The sequence below is a fragment of the Odontesthes bonariensis genome, chromosome 10 (genome assembly GCF_027942865.1).
Source record: "Odontesthes bonariensis isolate fOdoBon6 chromosome 10, fOdoBon6.hap1, whole genome shotgun sequence".
NCBI lineage: Eukaryota > Metazoa > Chordata > Actinopteri > Atheriniformes > Atherinopsidae > Odontesthes > Odontesthes bonariensis.
Genome location: NC_134515.1, coordinates 12,791,901 through 12,812,564, shown reverse-complemented (window position 1 = coordinate 12,812,564; position 20,664 = coordinate 12,791,901). Strand labels below are relative to the sequence as shown.

Below are 20,664 nucleotides of genomic sequence, written 5' to 3'. Positions count from 1 at the left end.
TTACACCATGATGGATCTTCCACTGCCTACATTTCCTGCTAACAATCTGTTCGTCTAAGAGTGCTTTCAGACTGGGGCGCCTTACAGCTCAACTGGTTGAGGAGGCGTCCCGTGTACAGCGGCTGTAGTTCCTCGACGCAGATGGCCCGGAGCCCTTTACTGCATGTCTTCCCCCACTCTCTCTGCTCTCTTTTCTGTCCACTCACTGTTGAACAAAGGTCACTAATGACCAAAAAACCTTCAAATTAAAAAGGAGAGTGCTTTCAGGCAGCAGTGATCTACTGTAGGTGTTTATTCGGTTGATAGGGGGTGCAGCCAAATAGAGCAAGTGATTGCACAAAATGGAGGAAAAATGATAAAGCAAACCATACATTTTACATGTGTGATGGCAGTTTGGTAATCTGTAGTTCCTGTTTGAATACCTCCTTGGTTTCTTTAGTGCTGCTGCTCTGTTATGCTTTTTTTCTGCAGTACAGACAGGAAAACACAACATACAGTAATCATCGTACCACTTTGAATACAATGATGATTAAGAAACCAAATAGCCCATCGCCTATATGCTCTCAGATATCACCATCATTTTACAGCGTATAATGACTCGCCTTCAGATTGCTACCATTACTACCATCTTGTTGAACAGCCCATGAGAACGAATGGAGCTTGCTGTATTGTCACTGATGCCATTGAAGGTGCAATCATTAACCCTGCCAGAGTGAAAAATTGTTATGCTGTAGGGGCTTAAAGGAAGCCAATATGTGCAGCGCATCAAAGCCACCTTTTTACTCACCTTCCAAATGATCTGCGCTTTGTTTTGATGGCAGGAGTTGTGGGCTGTCACTTGTCACTGGATGTCCTCCTTGAAAGATGGCAATGCGTACCTCATCGCTCATGCCTCATCTATGCTGCGGCGCTCGTCTGGAAAAGCATGTTTTCCAAACTGAATGGCTGTCACTTTAGTTTGAGCCCTGGAAAAGGATGCTTGTCGTGCAGACGAACATTGCAAATGCCTCACCAACAGTAGAAATGGAATATAGAAAAATATGTGTTTGAATGTTGGGTTTCATGTTGCTAGGTGACTTCTCGCTTCTGGAGATGGGGGGGGGGGGGGGGAGATATCATATCAACCTCATTTGTATTCAGAGGAAGAGTTTGCCTGTTTGTCACGAAATGGATGTGAATATTCATCATAAATTTGTTATGTCTCTCTTTACAGACAGCGTTCTCTTGAAGGTTATTGATGGAGCCCATTTGGACTGCGTGGTAAAAAGACATCCTCCATTGCTTTCTGCGATGCATCTTCTTCCTGAGAATGTTCTTGTGTCTGGTGTTGACAACATTCCTGGGCTCGCAGCTTCTCCAACAGGTGATTTATAATTTTTTTTAATACAACACTGGGTAAAGACTGAAAAGAGCAGAAGACTGGAATGGCACTGCACTCATCCTGCTCTTGTGTACGTGTGAATATGAAAAAACCTTTGAAATGGAGAGCAGCTTGTGGTTTAAAATGAGCATGGAGTACATTCATAATACAAAATAAAAAGCTTTTTCATGGACATGTGTGAGGTCCATTACTCTGTTATTTCCTTCCTCATCCATGAAGGTATGGCAAAGGTAAGGTTTTGAATCCAAATGTAAAAAAAAATGCATTTGTAACCACCATGAACTCGCAATATAGGGTAAGAAAATGCTTAAATTAGATAGAAGTAATGCATTATTAGGTTGTAGAAACAAAAAAAGGGCATCAGAGACATCGCAGGAACATTAGGAGAGGTCAGTTTGGTGCCTCTGAGGAAAACAATACACTGGGAAGATCCGCAACACAAAAAATAATCTTTGCTAAATGATGACAGCATCCTTATATTTTTAAAGAAGAACACCTTCACAACACACAGCTCCATGAGGTAGTCAAACCATTATCCAAGTCTAACATAGAAAAGAGCAAATACAATAAATGTTTTTAACCTGGAGAATATAAAGAATAAATTACAGAATATAAATGATCTAACATGATGTGTAAAACATGTGGGTGCATTGTGATGGCATGGACATGCTTGGCTTCCTGTGTCACTGCTGCTGGAAACAGCACAGATGTGCACAAATACCGCAAGGCTAACTTTATCACTGTAGGAAATCTGTCTTTATTTCCGACCACAGGCGAAAGTTTGCTGATAGGCTTCATCGCTTTAGCTTTAATCTGAGTCCTGCTGCTCATTATCAGTGTTAGTGGACACAGCTGCTGTCCTGTAATGTGTGAATTTTACTTAAGCTTTAACATGAGCATTTGCAAGCTAGCTTATTTACACACGTGTATGTATATATATATATATATATATATCTCAAAGCCTGTGGACAAGACTTTCAATCAAAAGCTAACAACGCCGGCCTTATTCTGTAATCACCGTATCAAGAATATATGGAAGCATACAAGACTTAAAAGAGAATACATGAAAGAGTAAACACAGCTACTGGCTGTGAGGATGTAACAGCAATCTGTGAGAATAATATTAAAGAAATGATTCTTTTGATAGAAAAGATTTACAAACTGGATTGTCTGCCAAAAAGACCATTTTCACTGGGAAAATATTGATCATTGCACCACGGTTGTCACTGTCTTGTAAGTGGGTTTGCATCAATCGAGTTGCATGAATCTTAGCTTAGAAACATGTGCATCTACACGGCAGCTGTGTGTATGAAGCAAAATTGTTTTGAAAACAGCTGACGGCCTACAAGCAGGTCTCCTACCTTTTAAGGAGTTGAATAAACCTTTTAGGTCTCAATGCGTTCAACAGTAAGAGGGACTGCAGCAAATCTAAAATGTATTTTCGGACAGCTGCATATTCCTTGTTTTCAACCTCACCAGTTAATGTATTTTTAATTGATTAAATTATTAAAGGATATTCACTAATTAAGCATTTATTATTAACATCCCCGCTCTGTTTGACCTCATTACCCATGTCTCCCCAACAGTTTTCTGCATTTTCTTTGGCTTTTTTTTGGCTCAAATCGCAGGATGAATTTGGAAGACTTCATATTTAAAGACACTGTGTTTTGTGCTGCCACAGGACTGCAGTTTATTTTATTCAAACGGTTGTAATCAGCTTACCTGTGTTGTCCTTTCCCTCAATATATGCTTCCTTCAGACAAGTCAAAGAAAAAAACCACCATCTGTCTGAGTTGGCAGTTATGTGCATTATGACTGCATTACATGCTACACTTAATTGTCTGCAGCCTGCTTTTTATTGTCAGAATTGTCAAGAAACATTTCAACAGAAAAATTGAACTGGACACAGAGGTCATCTGAATTTAAACTAGATTAATAGAACACGGCTGAACCCATCACATTCGGCACATCATGTGTAATCTCATATTACATACTTTCAGCAGCTGCTCACTCATCTTCCTCCGTCTGTCACAATAACACACAGGACGCTCAGCACAGTAGCCTTTTTTGGGGGGAAACTTAGTTCCACCAGAAGTTGAAATGTCTGCAGTACTTAGGAAGTAAGTTTGTAAGGGGGAACGTAATGAAGTCTGACAGTGCAGAGCTATAATCATTGGGAGTCAGTGGGAGGTATGGTAGCAAGCTAATCCTCTTCATGTTCTGGGGCTGTGAGCAGCAGAGACCTAAGCTTCCTTTTAAGACCACAGCCACAAGCTTGATATTCGCGCCGCATTCAGAACAGCTCGCCTCTGCGCTCCAGAGACAGGGGCTGCGAGAAAACACTTGATGGCTGCATTACTCTTGAGCAGATACCAATCACAGTGGCCATTTTCTGTGTGTTTAGTCTGAGAGGTCTCATTGTGGACTTCACAGACTTCCTCACCTCATCCCCCTCTGGCTGAAATCCGTTCTTCACTTAATTCCTGTTCAATTTACTTCAAGTTTCCACATGGAAATAGTGTTTGTTGGATTGATTGACATAGGCACTATTCTCTCTCTCTCTCTCGCATAAATATTTCGGTGATTGGCATGAGGTGGCTTACGCCAGTTCAGTTGTGCAGTCACTTTGATGGAGTTGGTATGTCATTTATATTCAAAAGCAAAGAGCGATGGTGGAAGCATTTGCTGCTAGAAATGGAGTGTTTCCTTATCCAGTTTGTGGGTGTCTCCATGCCAGAGTATGAAATTTGGCAGAAAATAGTGTGTTATGTGAATGGTGAATTCAGCTTTTATCATTTTTAAATTGTTATAGCAAGAAACCACATGACACGAGCGCTCACAGTTCTGTCCGCAGAGTTCTCTGGCATCGGGTTTCTGCTATGTAAATTTACTCATTCCTTTTGAGTTTGTTTTCCTTCGTTGAGGTTTATCAAATGCTTTTTTAAGATGGTGTCTTCTGCAGTTCTTCCTGGAAAACTTGCGCTACCTCTTATTTCAATAATCTGATCGAATAACTGCACATTAGAAGAGGATAGTAACACTCATATCATGACATATTATGCAAATTTGCAAATATTTTTGATGCACTCAGATGGAAACTTGCTACTGACTCATACTCTCTTCTGTAAGGCTATTGAAGCATTCAGAGTAGTTAATACTTTTTTGTGTTTTTCACCATCGACTTTTTTTATGCCTGTTTTGCAGAACTCCTCTGAAGTGGTTTTCTCCTGCTTAGAAAAAGATTTAAAGCACTTAAGGTGCAATAAAAAGTTTTTTACCCAGAGGATTGATCATATTACTTTTCCAGTATTTGCTTAGAATAGAAATTACCTGGACTCACTGACCTGAAAGAATAATCAGGATACATCCGTCTGGAAAAAGTTTCCCCAACATCTTTCACCAACGCTACAGCTTTTATTTGAATCCTTGAAGTGTTTGCTCTCTGATTAGCGGCCACCTCTCTGTTTACCAGGTGTGATGTAGCTTACATCGCCACCCTCTGACATGCTCTGCAGTTTAGCTCATTTGTTACGAACTAGTTTATGAAAACAAGCCTGGCGTGCACTTTCTGTTTAGCTACATTTCAGTTTCATTACTTTGTATTGGAAAACAGCTTGTCAAAGACTGGCTTTTTGAGCTTGTCCCAAATGTGATGATGTCATATGAAGCTACAGTTCATAATTCTTTTTTATTTGTGTAAAAATCAATTCTACAGGACTATGGAAATCCTTTTTTTTTTTTTTTTCGATTTTGTGCATACAACCCTAGTTTTAGGTTCAATAATAAAAAATAAAAATGATCATATTTTTCCCTTGAGTCTAATGGTGGATTTCGCAGCTTTGGTTTTCAAAAATGATCATCACAAGGAAGCAGTTTATACCAGACAAATATTATTATTTTTTTTTATTTAAGGTTGGTTTTAGTCATTTCCCTTTGTATTTGCATACATTTTGGCTCACTTTGTCATGAATCATGTCCAATTTAATGGTTACAGTGTGATATCACAGTAAAATGCGTGTCTGTCCCCAAAGTATCTTAGCTGCATAGTACTTTGGCATTTTTTCTCTTTTCAATTCTTCTGACATTTGTATTTTAATTTATTATTTTTTAAATGTATTATGTTTTAAACACTTTTCTTCATACATACATGTGTATATATATATATATATATATATATGTGTATATATATTAGTGGTGGGCATAGATTATTTTTTTTAATCTAGATTAATCTCACTGAAATCTTGAAATTAATCTAGATTAATCTAGATTAAAATGGCTCATTCAGGGGTCCGGCAAACCGCGGGGTTCGCAGAAACAGATGTGTAAACTTTGGTTCCTATCCAAACAATAGTCGTTTAATCCTGAGACTGTTGCAATTCCCGTGTCGAGTGCTTCAATACAATAGTGTAGTAACCCCACGCATACCTTTCTCACTGCAATTAAGTTTTATTTCTGATTTATTTCGTATTTTATTTTGAATTTAGTTTATTTTCACAGCTGCCTCTGCTATTCCTGCTCTTCTCAGGTGTACCTAATGTAGTTTTACATCATTTGTAACGTGATGTATATCTTGTATAACAAATTGTAAATAACAACACGTTTATTCGTGTCCCTGCCCTCTCTTTCCTCATGTTTTTTCCGCGGGGGTGCTGCAAAGCCGCGGGGCCTTTAAAAATTGAACATTCTAAATGTGACGTCACGAGCTACCAAAGCGAATTCTCAAGCGAAGCTTCTCCAGCGAGGTCGCTCTTGGTGAACACGCAGCATTAGGGCAGACCAGCTTATTCACATGCATGGCTCCAGCAGTTTCTCTAGCTTCGCCAACTTCTCATATTCAGCACTTGTTGGGAGGGCCAAGTGGTGCTGCTGTTGCGTTGTGTGCAGTGCGTCTCTGTTGCGCCACACGCGCTTGATCATCTCGAGGGTGGAATTCCACCGTGTTGGAACATCTTGCACGAGCGGCTCCTGAACTTGCCCAAGGGAGGTTTGCTGGACTTTCAGCTCGTCTGCGTTGGCCGGACTGTGTTTGATATGTCCCACCATTTGTCGACACTTGGCAAGTGCAGCACCAAAAACCCCTTCTCGCAGTGACATTACAGTCGCTCTCTGTACAACATGTGCAACACACGGCAGATGCTCGAAGGGCAGTATCCTCCCTGCGGCCACCATATTAGGAGCGCTGTCTGTTCCAACAGAGCAGATTTTGTCAACTACCCCCCACAGATTAGCGACCTCCATAAACTGCCTAGCACAGGCTTCTGCAAAGTGGCGTTCTTCTGTTTTAATCACACCTAACGGCAGACAAAGTACATCAGCCCACACCCGAGCTAAAATATCAAGGTAAAAGTCATCACAGTTTGCTTACCTATTTTGACCCAGTTCCCAACCCAACTTTGAGAATAGATTAACGGCGATATTTTTTATATCGCCCGATAAGACTCTCAAATTATCGCAGCACGTTAACGCCGATAACGGCCCACCACTAATATATATATATATATTTAAATTCCCCCATTGGGGGATGAATAAAGTATTTTTATATTCCATTTCTATTCTTTAACAATGCAAATTAATCTGACTTGACTTTTACTAAGATACTGTAATTCATTACAGATGATTGGGAATTTCAATTCATTTTAAAAATGGGTTGCACACAAAATATATTGAATATTTATTTCACGAGTTGTTTCCCAGCTGAATTATATTAGAATATTTTTTTCTCCTCCACAATAATCCCAAAGAAACAGGCATCTTGTGGGCAGGAAACACATTTAACAAACCAGAGGAAACAATTTCCACTCAGTGGGGACACTAATTGTGATTGAGAAAGTTTAAATATAAAAAGAGTCTTGTAAATATTGGGGTTGCGTGTGCGTTGATACTTTTCTCACACTGTTTCCAGGAGATGCTCTGCTGAGACCTCAGCTGCTCAAGATGACGCCGTACAGCCTGAATAGACTGACCATCTCCCTCCAGCCTTCTCTGGAGAAGTTTGAGAGCCTCCTGCTGCAGCTCATCAATGCTGACTGCCATAACACAGTAAGGCAGAGCTTGTACAACACACACGGGCTTGATAGTTTACGCATGTGGCTCGTTTGGGGGAGTAAGATGACCGTTTTTCATGGGAGGTGTACAAACATGTCTAATCATCTTTTGATCCATATGATCCTACAGGGCCCATCATTTTAAACAGCTGGCCTGCTCGTGGGACTGAAAATAAACTCCACATGCAGGATGAGGGGAAATACTGTGAAATGCGTATGTACTCATAAAGCAAGCGTACCTTTTCCTCATCTTACATCCTTCACATGCACTTTCTACAGCATGGAGTGTTTAAGGGTGAAACGAGTGACCTCATACATAAGTATACCAGAAACCTTCCTCTGTTTAGGTAGATGCACATTGCAGACATGCAATCCTGATAACATTTCATCCCTCTGAGGTAACTGTTTACCACACTCTTTAAATTAAAGATGGCCATGATGGCCTTGACACATCTTTGCCTCGATTATTTTCTCCAGCTTGATGATTTCCTTCATCTCATTTTCTGTACCCTTGATGTGCAAACACAAGCACCTTTAACAGCTGCCACTGCAATCTAAGGCATATCATCTCCAGATTAAAGTAAGCTTATCTATTCTCTTCCCTTCTTCTTGCCTGTGGAAACCCAGATGGTTAACCTTATCTGGCAAGTGAAACTTTGGACTTGCAAATGTATGTACAGTGACTGCACCCTATCATGAACCCAAATGAGAGATTGGAATTGTGATCTAATGACAGAAAAATGTTTTGAACCAAAAAAATTGCCTGTTTTTGAGCCAACATGTATACAAAAATAAGCAAACTTATGTATCAGAGATGAGAACGAGCAAAGCACAAAGATTGATTCAACCAAACCAGTTTTTAGGGAAGATTAAGAAGAAAAAGACAGATTTCTCTCTTTATTACCGCTGGTGCAAAATAGAGTAAATCTGCCAAAAGCTAAAAGTAGTAGCTTCAGGTTTAATGTTTTGGTCAACAGCTCCAGTCAACATGACAGCGTAGCACTTCCATTTACCCTTTACCAACGTGGTGGTGTCTCGAGTTTGAATGCTTGTATCTGTTGTTTGAATTGAGTTTACCCCTTATCAGTACTCCGTGCTCCTCAAGTCACAAAAACAAGTCACTTTAACACTTTCAGTCTCTTTTTAGACTGAACAGGAAAAAACTTTCGTCAGTCCTCACAAACAGTGAATCCAAATGTGCACATTACCTTTAAACTGAGCTGTAATGTGTGGACTCAGACACTAACGCACATCAGCTGGTGAGCAGAAACAAAAACAACTTGGAGAAATAAATGAATGAAACTCCTGTTGCAGCTCTGTTCGACACTAAGGAATGCGGTGGCCAAAAATGTGAAGACCCATTGGAATACTGACGTAAGCTGTAAAGTCAATGTCAACATCTGTATATTTTACCTCCAGATGGTATGAAACGAAGAGTCAGTTTGAGGCGAGCTGAGGCAACCAGCAGGGATGTCTCTTAACAAGTTGAACATCACTTTTCTCCCTTATCGCCAGAGGAGCTGCCAGGCTGTCTTCTGGCCGCTTCAGCAGAATTTGGCCTGCTGCAGAGTGTCCTCTCTGGGAAAGAAATCCAGTTAGCGTGGTTAGAGGCATTTAAGACTCGTGCCCCTCTTCATTTCAGACGATGAATGGGGATTCCGCACGTACTTACTGAGATTTTCATCCAGTGAAAGCTAAAGCCGTTTCTATACATGCATTTCTAAATAAATGAATATGAACATGTGCCATAATAAGCCTACCACGTCACCAAAATGAAGATGCATTGCTGAATAGACTACAATACAGGTATAATAACAGACATATCAGAACCCTTTAGCCCTATTACTGAAAATAGACGTACATTAAGCTGTACTTAAGGCACGGAGATATCCATCTAGGATGTCCTTATGCAAAGCTTTGATTAAAATAAACCAGCTATAATTAATTGCAGCTATGATTTTTAGCTTCAGAAACAGACTTTGATTTGAATATTTTTGCTGTTTTACAAGCAAAATAAATCAATTCCAAATACCCGGGCTTTCATGGTTTATGGACTCCGTTTCGGAGTTTTCTTTTGTATAACCATGTTCTTTTTATTCGACAGTAGTTACCTTTTGTCATCGATTTACATTCTATACCTAAGTTAACATCTCTTCCTGTTTGATTAGTAATTCTTGGCCCATAGTGTAGTCGGTTGAGTTTATGATTGCCACACCTGCACTGCTCTGGCTGTTATTTCCCCTCAGTATACTGTATAAATGTCAAGTTCTCCTTTGTTCTGGAGCTGATCCGTGCTTTAGTTTGGTCCGTCTCCTGGCTTTTTGTGTGTGTGTAGTGTACCTACATTGTTGTAACTTCTGCTGGTCTGAGCTGCTGCTTGTCTTGACCTGGACTCTTAGAAATATATATTTTTGATATAGGGGACTTGCATCCTGATTAACCAAAGGTTTAATAATACATTTAAAAAAGAAAAAGAAAAGCCTACTTTAAATTTTTGTTCCTGTCATGCTCATCGATGCATTTAGGATTTTTTCTTTGTGGACTCTCTGCTACTTCAGCACAATAAACTACACGTTTGTTTGATAATAGACGTTCTCACCTGCACCTAAGTCTGCATTTGGGCCCTCCAAAACACAGATTTGTATGTTATCCTGCGACAGCCAGTATAAGAGAATGCTTTGTAGTGGAAAGAAATAGTGAGTTGGTGAGCTGCTGGACTTCCTTGTTTTCAAACACTCCCTGTCTCAACCCACAAGTGAACTCCACCTTTGACACCACCTCTCAGAGTAGCTCTCATTGGCCGAAGGATATTTGTCAGGACATTGCCTATCACTGAGGGAGCCCTAATCAAGCCTCACTTAAGTTACCGAAGTGACAACGGAGATACTATTGGCTCTGGCACGCACTCGCTCGGCCACCTTTCCAACCCCAATAATAGAAATTTGGCAAATATGCTTATTATTCTGGTGCTGTAACAGCATTCTATAGTTTTTTGGGTTTTTTTTTTAAGAGAGAAATCTTTTCAAATTAAGGACAGTCGCAGTGATTCTTTTTGGACTTTGTTATAGAGTATTCATCTGCAGCTTCACAAAAAAGTTGCTCAGATCAGAGCACTGGACAGAGCTCTCAAAAACAACAAATAAGATATTGTGAAATATAACAGATTAAAGTCTGTAGCAGTGCACATGATCTAAGACTGGTTTAAAGCGATGTAAAGTAAATCTCACGATTAAAGATAACTTTATGCTCTGCTGTTTTATTGACACTTGTGCAGATGTCATCTACTACGGCTGGTACCAACATTCAGGCTTAAGTCAAAGCAAAACAGCATTTGCATGCAGATCCCAAAGCACTTAATCCTCTCTGCTCTGACCATTTCAAAAGGTAATAGTGAACAGATCCATTTATGACTTTGCTGCATATAATTGCTAGGAGGCAGAGTGAAAGAAGGAGGCACTGCGATCATACCATTAAACCAGAGAATTAGAGATGTGGCTGTAATTTACTGCATTACGACTGCGGTCCTTCTCAGCCAACTTCCCGGGGAATCTCTGCTATGACTGATGACATCTGTTCTCCAACTTTAAAGTTTAACTCAGGAATTGTCTTTTTACCACTGCTTCTGTCTGTAGAAGCTCAGTTCCGCCTGTCAGACTCTCAGACCTGCAGCTCTGACACACAAAGACAAAAGAGATGTTGCTTTTCCATATGTCAGGGGACTACTTTGCCTAAACTTTGTGGGTTTTTAAACTGAGGTGGAAATACAGTTATAACATAACGGTGAGAGTCCTGTCTCTCACCTTGAATGCAGGCTTTAACTGGAACACGTCAAGTGTTGTCCTGAACATGACAAATTAAGAGGTATAACATGTTTTGGATAAAATGGGGCTCCACACTAACTATTTGATTATGTAAACTTAAAAAAAAGATGGCACATTTAGCATTGATGCCACTGCAAATGAGCAAATTAATATCGATTGGATCCGAGCTTTGTTTTTTATTAAAAACTTACCGTAAGCCTCCTTGCTCGCTCTTAACTCCTTTTCAGCTATTTCTTTACACTCAATAACTCATCTCCCTCACTGAAGACATTCTTTTTCTTTAGCCGTATGCATCTCTTACATTTGCATAGAATAGAGCCATCATTTTATTTCCTCTGGTGCAGTTTGCAATCGCAAACTGTTGGAAAGTTGAAAATCTAGAAGAATGTGAGACAATGTTTGAATACTACAGAGACTGATATGAATGCGTTCGGGTGTTCGTAACATGGCAACAACTGAGCTGATGACTTCACAGACAGCAGTGGCGCAGGGTAATGTATACACCCTCTACCAAAATAACACAGGAGAACTCTCTTGGTAGATAATATAGACTTGAACTCGCAGCTAACCGTTCATGTCCCGAGTACATATCCTCTCCTTCAAAGAAACATGTCCAGGATTACACAATCTGTTGTTAACAAGCACTAGTGATTTATTTTCTAGATCTCACATTTCCTGTGAGAATAGTTTAAACTTCCTCCAGCCTTTTCTTCATCTTGCTCCTGCCTGACATCCACAGCATTTCTTCCTCAACTTGTTGGGGATTTGTGATCTTTTCCTGGGCAGTAGGTCGCTCTCTGAAAGCTCAGTCAGCTGCTTTTTTATAAACAACTCTTCCATGATCATGGTAACTCATCATAATTACGTCATATTCATCATATTTACAGATGTTACTGCACAACTTCTAAACCAGCACAGATAAATCTCTAAAAAAATGAATGTTTTTATAGAAAAAAAACAATATAATCTGAGCTGCTGTAGCTTGCTGCCACTGTGATACAGTCTGTGAATCTAGATCTAGAATTACAATATCAAAGAAGCCTTAACTCCTGTATAAAGTTGTATAATGTCGGTTTCTACATGTAACTTGTTTCTAAGAACTTCTTGACCTTGTTTCTTAGTATAAGCTCTAGATAGATCCTCTGCGAATGAGCCTCATTTTCCCTCTGTGCTGATGTACATAGCACATTCCCCTCTCTCTAAATGCAAACACTGGAAAGTAGACTACAACTTTCTATCCGTGAAATAAGTGACGTGTTGGCGTGAATAATTATCTCTTTTCAGCATTCACAGTTGCGTAGATCAGATCGGTCTTCTAGACTTTTATAACCCCAGCGATGTGACGACATTCTCACGTCTGTGAGAGGTGTTAATATATGCAGAAGTCAGCTTGATTATAGCTTTTAATTAAAGTTTGCGTACATGCCTGAATGTGAGTGAGGTAGACGGAGAAAGAAAAAGGGTGTGTGTGATCTGTGTGTGACCTTTAAAAGTGTGACTCCAGCTGGATTGTCATCAAGCTGTCTCTGAAGTGATGCTGACACCTCACCCGCCAACTCAGTTTTACTTTTGTGTGTGTGTGTGTGTGTGTGTGTGTGTGCGTACTTAAACTGATTTTTAGGCAGAAATGGAGTGACAAAAAAAAGAAGAAGATGCATTTGGCAAGAAGATGACTGTACAGTGCAGCATGAGACGAATCCTTTATGCTGGCTGCTACTCTGACGTACAGTCTTCACATAATCTCCCTATAAGTATTGCTATTATTAGCTGAACAAACTATTCCTGTGTGGCTTCATTTTACAGTCCACTTTCCCATATATTTTATAGTCAGTTCCCCAGTTGATGCTTTCCATGTGAACTGCTATAGCTACTTAACCCACTTTATACTCCACTTTAATGAGAACTAGACTTATTTGAACCGTCTTCTCCAACCTCTCCAAATACTTTCTGTCTTCCTGTTGAAAGACGCTGAGACTATTCATCTTCGGGGTGGCTTGAACATGTCTGCCCTTCTGCGCGAGTTTGAGTGAAGCCAAAGGGCTCCAGAGCCTTAGATGACCTGTAGCACCCGCTCACTTACAGCCTCAATAAAATCTAATGCTCTTGATGAAAGCGTCTGAGTTCTTGTCAGAATTTTTGTAACATCTTGGCTTGTGATCAAAAGACTGGGAAGAGCAAAAGTTGATGAAGGGGAGGAGAGGACCTGGGGAGGACCAACGCCACGCCGTGGGCAGAACAAAATGCCTTAGGCTGATTTAATGAATGGAGAAAGATTCTGGTAACAAAGCTCCAGGAAGTTTTCACTCGTCCTGACAGAAGGAAACTCACTCAAAGTAGGACTGCCCCTGTGGACGTGGTACTATAAAAAAGACAAAGGAGGTTGAGTATTTCTGAAATAGGAGGTGTCTCGCACATTGTTCTCTAAGGGCACACAGTTTGGCTGCAGGCTGGTAGCCACTGTAACCGATTCAATGCAAAGAATGGGGTTTAATGCACTTGGTTCACATCAAATATTCATGAAATTCAGGTCTTCTTAATGATTGACGATCCAATCATTAGATGAAATGGACTGCAAGTGATTATAGGCCCTGTGAGTCAGACTTGACAAAGAATGCACTGCAGTTGTATGAGGAAAGAAACGTTTCGACCCTTGGAGTGACCACTTTTTTTGTTGTGTTTGGATTCACTAAACCCTTTTTCCAGGGCACATATGTTATGTAGATTATCAACCAGACGAAGTACTTTTGAATGTGATTAAGGCAAAAGTTCAGTCTGCTGGATCTAAGATATGAACTTACTTTCATATGCTGTTGCTGGTGACATGGTAGTGTTTAATAAAAGACAAATGATTCCACTGTCCTAAATGAAAATATCAGTGGTGTGAGAATTCAGCTTGAAGGAATATTAATGAATCCATGCAAGAAAAATAAAATACCAAAATAAGAAATTGTTATCAGCACCATCATACCATCAGGTGTGTATGATGGACTGTCAAAGCAGCTGCTGTATTATAGCCACAGTTGCTGCTGCTTGACTGTGGGAGATTCCCTTATTTTTGTTAATAGTGCTTCATATGCTTTTAAATATAGATGGATAGATGGAAAGACAAATACTTTATTCATCCCCAAAGAAATTCTGGAAAGTATGAATAAAGGGTGTGATAGGCATGTTAGATGCTATTAGAGGCATTAGGAGAGGAGGTAAGTTTCCAACAGACTTTTGAAGGTAGTGTAGGATCCATTTGACAGCGTAGAGCTAAATGACTTGCAAATTATTGTTGTCTGTTTTAGTTTAGCTGTTTTTACACCCAAAGTAGTGTGGTGAACCACTATTTTTGTTTTTAAATGAGGAAGTACCCACTTTAATAAGCAGATGAAATCTTTTCCCAATGCCACTTACCGTGTTTTCCCTCAGTGCACTGAAGACCATTCAGAACCGGTCCAGTAACTATAACTACCTCCCATGGTGGAAGCCTGTAGACAAAATGAAGAAATGTTGTTACAGGCTGTGTTGGACAACAATTTCATAGGAGCTGATCTTTTTGAGATGATTAGACTAGTTTATTATTTTCTATTGAATCTCTGGCCCCATCCACACGTAGCCGGGTATCTGCTAAAACGAATATATTTTTCTACGTTTGGACCTGTCATCCACATGCAAACGCATAAAAACGCATCGTAAACGAATGTTTTTAAAAACTCCGGGCAAAGTGAAGATTTTTGAAAACTCCGTTTATGCAGCTGCGTGTAGACAGAGATAACCGGAGTTTTGCGTTTTCTAACGTCACAATATGCGCCAAAACAACAACAAATCTGCTTTAAAGTCTAAAGTGCGACCTTTGTTTACTGAAGAAGCATGGATGCCTTGAGAACTGTGGTGGTTATTATTGCGCAGGCGCTGTTTACTGCCTTGATTTTACACGCCCAAGTCGTACTCCCAGAGGAATGGCGTGACAATTTCGCATGTCCCGGTCCTCAGCCCTGTCGCTGTCGGAATTATTACATCCTCATATCGAGGGGCAGTCCACTGTCATGCGATCACCTGTCAGTGTGCTCAAAAAAGTTGCGTGCACACTTTATTATTTAGCTGACGAGGGCAGATTGCGCAAAACAGCATTTGGGTTGTCAAGACAGGTGAAAACGCAGATGTTCTGTTATGTGTGGAAGGTGTTTTTTTCGAAAATGAGGTAATGTGGATACAAATTATTTTATAAACGGAGGGGGGGAAATATTCGGTTTTAAAAATACCCGGCTATGTGTGTACATAGCCTCTGACATCAGCTCACCAGGCTGGACTAAGAGTGACCTACCAGCTGTCTTGCAGACAAATAAAATCATTCAGTCTCATCTCTGTTTGTCTGTAGGTCTCTGCAGTTAGTTCAAGAGCATACATGTGAGATATTACAGTCTGTATATGTGTGTTCCTGTAGCAAAGAAGTGAACTGCATCCAAACAGGAGCATTGAAAATGAGTGTATGCACCCAAATGGTTGTGCTCCAATCAATGTCGATCAGAGCCAGAGCCAATAGATACCCGTGGAGTACTGCACAGACATTAGTTGTAGGACTGAGTGCTGAATAAACTCTTTCCTGCTAACATAGCAGATATTTGTGGAGTTTTTGGACACTATAAAAAGGGCTTTAATCAGGCTTTACTTTTAATTGAATACGAGGACACCAAATAAACATTGGCTGGATATCAGCCCTAACAAATGCATCATTTACTAAGTATGGTTAAGTATGGTTAAGTAAGGGGGAAACAAATCAAAGGGCCCATCTGTGTTTGGAAGTTTGGAAGATAATTTTTGAAAGATTCAATTGTTTACCTATGAGCTGTTTTAAAAGACTGATATCTTCAGTACAAATGGGTCCCAGCATGAGGGATTTCTTTCCATGTGGAATCAAATGAACTACAACATAACATGCATATAGGGGTGTGGTTCAACATATGCAGTGGATGAAAGCGTTGGTTAGGAACAAATGGTCAGAAAGGGAAACAGAAAGGCAGCAGTACGAGTGTGTTTGTCTTAATATTTTTGGTTGTGAATTATGAGTGCGTTTCAGCAGCAGGGCAACAGTGATTTATCGGTTGAAGCTGTGTGCCAGTTAAAATTTGTTAAGGAGTAGAGGAGTGGGAGGATGAGAGCAGCATGCTAATGATGCTGCTACTGTTTCTTGCCATGGATGACTCACCCTCTATATGGGGGAGCTAATATCCACCACATGAGAAGCAACTCATTCACTCAGACACACACTCGCTCAATTGTTGTCATAGTAACGTTAATGACACAGGTGCAGATAAATAAAAATCATCGATGTACTGTAGACATATTAAAGGCGTGTGAAGGTGCTTTGCTATCAACTTGGTAGCTCATAGAAGAAGGTAATTTAACAGTCAGCTCGCACCTTCCCTGTGACACTGTGGGAGATGTAAGATCACAAAAACTCAAAGAAGCATTTTTTTTTGTTGGTTGGTTTTCTAACTTTCCAGAGTTGTATAACTTACTTGGTAATTGGCTTATGCAAAACTCATGTGGGACATAATTTCACCTGCTTTCTATCTCACACTCTTGCTCTTTCTCTCTCACACACTCTCCTTGAGATGACAGTTCCCATCTGTAGAGTTATTATTACCTTTTACCCCAACCATCACTTTGATTTCACAAGTTACTGACATGCCAAGTTACCGACTAAGGCTTTTATGTTGCCTTACAGAAAAGAAAAACACCATAGCAAAATCTTTTCAACATTTATTACCAGGTTCATTTTTGAATAACTTTGAATAACCAACAAAAAGCCTTCTTAAGAGCCAGTGTTAAAGACAAGGTGGAGGGAGGGAAGATGTCTTGCTAAGGTCATTGAAACGCATAATTATGATAATTGCATTTTTGCCAATAAATTCCCTGACTGTTACTCACTGGAACTGCAATTGGTAATAGCTGTTCACGCCCTTATATTTGGAAACAACCTCATGACTTTAAGTCCTTGAAACTTTTATACTGTGCAGTACGCCTCAGTGTGTGCACATACAAATAAGCAGCTGTTCGTGTACTGTATTTGCTTCAGAATAACATGAGATGATGTGGATGATTTGAAGTAAGGAGGAGCATCATTAATCATATTTTCAAGGCAAGATGTGATTGGTGCATGAGTCACAGGAGAACTTTATATTTTTGCTCATTATGTCTGTCATCTGACATCTACTTTCACAACTACGCAGCAGTAAAGTGTCAGTAAGTGAACTTGAACTGAACCATATGTCAAATGGTTGCACAGTAGATGCAACTCCCTTTCCCTGCACCTTTGGGACGTGAGCATTTGTGTAACTCTCCAAATGCTTCATTCTATCAGATGCAACACTGAGGTCTTTTTCCCTGAAACTTACATTTTCATTTATCATTTATGCCGCTTTTTATTAATGCAGGTGGGACTGTCTAAAAATGTGAGCTGTTGCACTCAAATGATTACCATCATTCTCCTCTGTCATATGTTGATATGTTGATATGTTTAATGGGCTGTGTTTTCTTTCTTTAGAAAAAAAACATTATAAATGCATATAAACCTGGAACGGTTTAACATAATCACTTCGCAACCCTGGATATGAAATGCACTGTAAACAGTCACATTTTTTAATTCCCCTGGCGAGCAACAGTCAATGCATGTGGTCGTTACAGCTTGTTAGCAAGATTATACAAAAACTGATCAAAGCAAATTTCAGAAAACTTGGTGGAGAGTTGGAGCAAGGGCAAAGGAAGAACACTTTAAGGTCTGGTGTTGAATTGAATCACCTTTGTAAACTTTTGAAGAGGGATGGAAACCCTGAGCTTATGTATATCTTCATGTAAATTGTATTCACATGTCTTATATGAAGCTGTTCTAGTGGTTTATAAGAATATACCCTGGGAGGAAGTAAGAGCTACTGGACATAATTTCTATGAGTACCTATGTAGGACGAACACAATGCTGCTGGCAACAAGAATTTTTTTTTTATTATAGACTTAGTGTATGTGCCTGTGTTTAAAAAAAACAACCCCAAAAACGTCTACACACCAATGTTGCTGTAAAAAGGATATTTTACAAGCCTCCGGCGGTGTCTTTATAGTATAGAATAGAAGTATAGAAAAATATAAGCCTCTGATGTGTTTTATTTCTGGCTCATGGGCTGCAGCATAACATTCAGACAGAGTTTTTTGGAAATGGGTTTGATTTGAATAAAAATGGGAACAAAGTGAAGAGGCTGCATTGCAAAAAAAAAAACACCCCCCCCCCCATACAATGTTGGTTGTAGGTAAAAGAACAGTAACTGGTTCAGAGGCTCTTTAATAAAGTCTCTATCCAGTGATTACCCGGTCAGGACCAATTTGCTATCTTGGGCTTTGTGTATCCATGTTGGAGCCACGAGGGAGAGCTTTTGCTTTCACTTGATCTTTTTTGGCAAAAAGAAACACCCTTCAGAAACAAATTAGTGATTCTCTGCAATCTACATTAATTTTTCCCTGTTGCGCAGTCAGACATCTGCCCCCTGCTTTCCAATTCTTTCTCAGCTGCTATCATGTCTGAGTTTCCTCTAAATGACTTTCTTTTTCAGCAGCTCCACTGCATCCCAGTGACTCCCCAACTAAATCTTTTTTGCTTTGTAACGCGTCGTCTTCATGACTCCCACCTGCCTTGCCCAGCAGTTGGACTGAATAATCGAATCACACGAACAACCTTTGTTATTCATATGTGACATTATCTTCCTTTTTGGAGGAATTAGTCATTTTAGAATAAATAAGAAATTGTGTTGAATACTTGTGAACTGAATTGATTGTCAATAATCTGTGCACAACAGTATCCGCACAATGTTTTCTCTTCAGCATAATTTCCAGTGGTGTTATGTTTGATTTTCTTCTGAGACGTTCATCCCCAACACAGACATCAAAGTAAAATGATCATTTTACATGAGACAGCACCCAAAATGTTGAATTAGTCTTTTGCAGTTTCAGAAACATTTCTTCCGAGCTTTCAAGGCTGGACTGATAAAAAGGTTGTTTTTGCTTGCAGCATTGAGAACAATCACCGCGGCAGTCGTAACATCCTGGCTGTGATACATTTTCTATTGTTTATATTTCTTTCCAAAAAAAATTAATGGTTTGGGCAGAACGTTTGTGTGTTTTCACCGCACAGCTTTTGTTTTCTCTTTTAACAAAGCTCTAAAACAAACTGCCTCCCAAAGCATGCAAATGAGGTTTTTTTTTGTCTCTCCTTTTCTTTTCATTTAATGATACTCTCTGTCTTTAGGCATGCTAGCCCAGGGGTGCTTTCATTTTTTTTTCCAATGATGGCTGAAGCACCATTGTCGCTGGCTACCATGCTTGTGTCTGGTTCAGCAATTCAAGAAACCGCCTCAGGACAAATATCTCCCTACAGGATTAAAACAAAACGTCAGAGAAAAAGAGGAGGACATGCCCATGTAGCACCAATGTGCTCATCACCCAGAGAAGTCCCTCTTCTCTGACTATGGAGTATAATTTAACTTTGGGCCAATTTCATTGTTCTCTTTAAGCTTCTTAGCTCTAAAATATTCATATTCCAGGGGAGGGAGGGAGGAAAAAATCTGTGACAGCAGCAGACAGAGGCATGAGTGGAGTAAAAAAGGGGATAGTGGGCAACATGGGTAAAGAGAGGGACAAACCGACAGAGTGAGGGGAAAAGAGCAGTTAAATGAATTAAAGAGAAACTTAAAATAGGGGAGGGAGGAGCTGCACAGAAATCAGCACTTTAACTGATTCTCTCTTATGAACAAGGTTCTCTGTCCTTCTTTTATTTTTATCCGAAACACTTTATTGCAGACCTATCCCGACACAAGACAAAGCCGTTTCCCTGTCATTCTCCCCAACACAGAATGCAGCGGAGGAAAATGGCAAGAGCAGGCAGACTGTGTAGGAACAGACACGATTGTAATTATGATCTGGATGTCACTGAAAGCAATTATTTACAGATATCCTGTCACAATTGTGTTGATAGCTGCCGCTTGCTCTCGGCAAGACTAAAGACGTTGCAATGTTTTACAACCATACAAAGCTAAGTTACACCAGTTGTTTGATGCAAGAATAGAAATATGCGACACAAGAAAAGATGAGATAAGCTTTCTGTTACAGAGGGATAGTTATGTATCTCATAAAAAAAAGACTGTGCATACATACAAACCCAGAACATCTAGATCAAAACTCTACAGAAATCTGTTTCTAGTGCACACATACTCATCTTGCAGACACTGGTTATAACTACTGTACTAAAACTCTACAAAAACATCTATGCTACCATATTATTCAAAAACAAAACTAAGAAGATACTTTCATATCAAGTATGAATCAACAGTTAAAATTGAAAAACACTGTAAATGAGAGAAACTTGCTAAAAGTTGCATGAGGACAATTT

The 20,664-nt window shown here is 39.8% G+C and overlaps 1 protein-coding gene across 1 annotated transcript in view; it reads left to right on the top strand.

The window, feature by feature from the left end:
* The window catches only part of nphp4 (nephronophthisis 4), a 176,505-nt gene that overhangs the window by 34,605 nt on the left and 121,236 nt on the right, over nucleotides 1-20,664 (top strand). Inside the window, exons 6-7 of the mRNA XM_075476298.1 lie at nucleotides 1,214-1,363; nucleotides 7,284-7,420. Coding sequence (XP_075332413.1) covers nucleotides 1,214-1,363; nucleotides 7,284-7,420 — 287 coding nt within the window. The remainder of the gene's footprint in view (nucleotides 1-1,213; nucleotides 1,364-7,283; nucleotides 7,421-20,664) is intronic.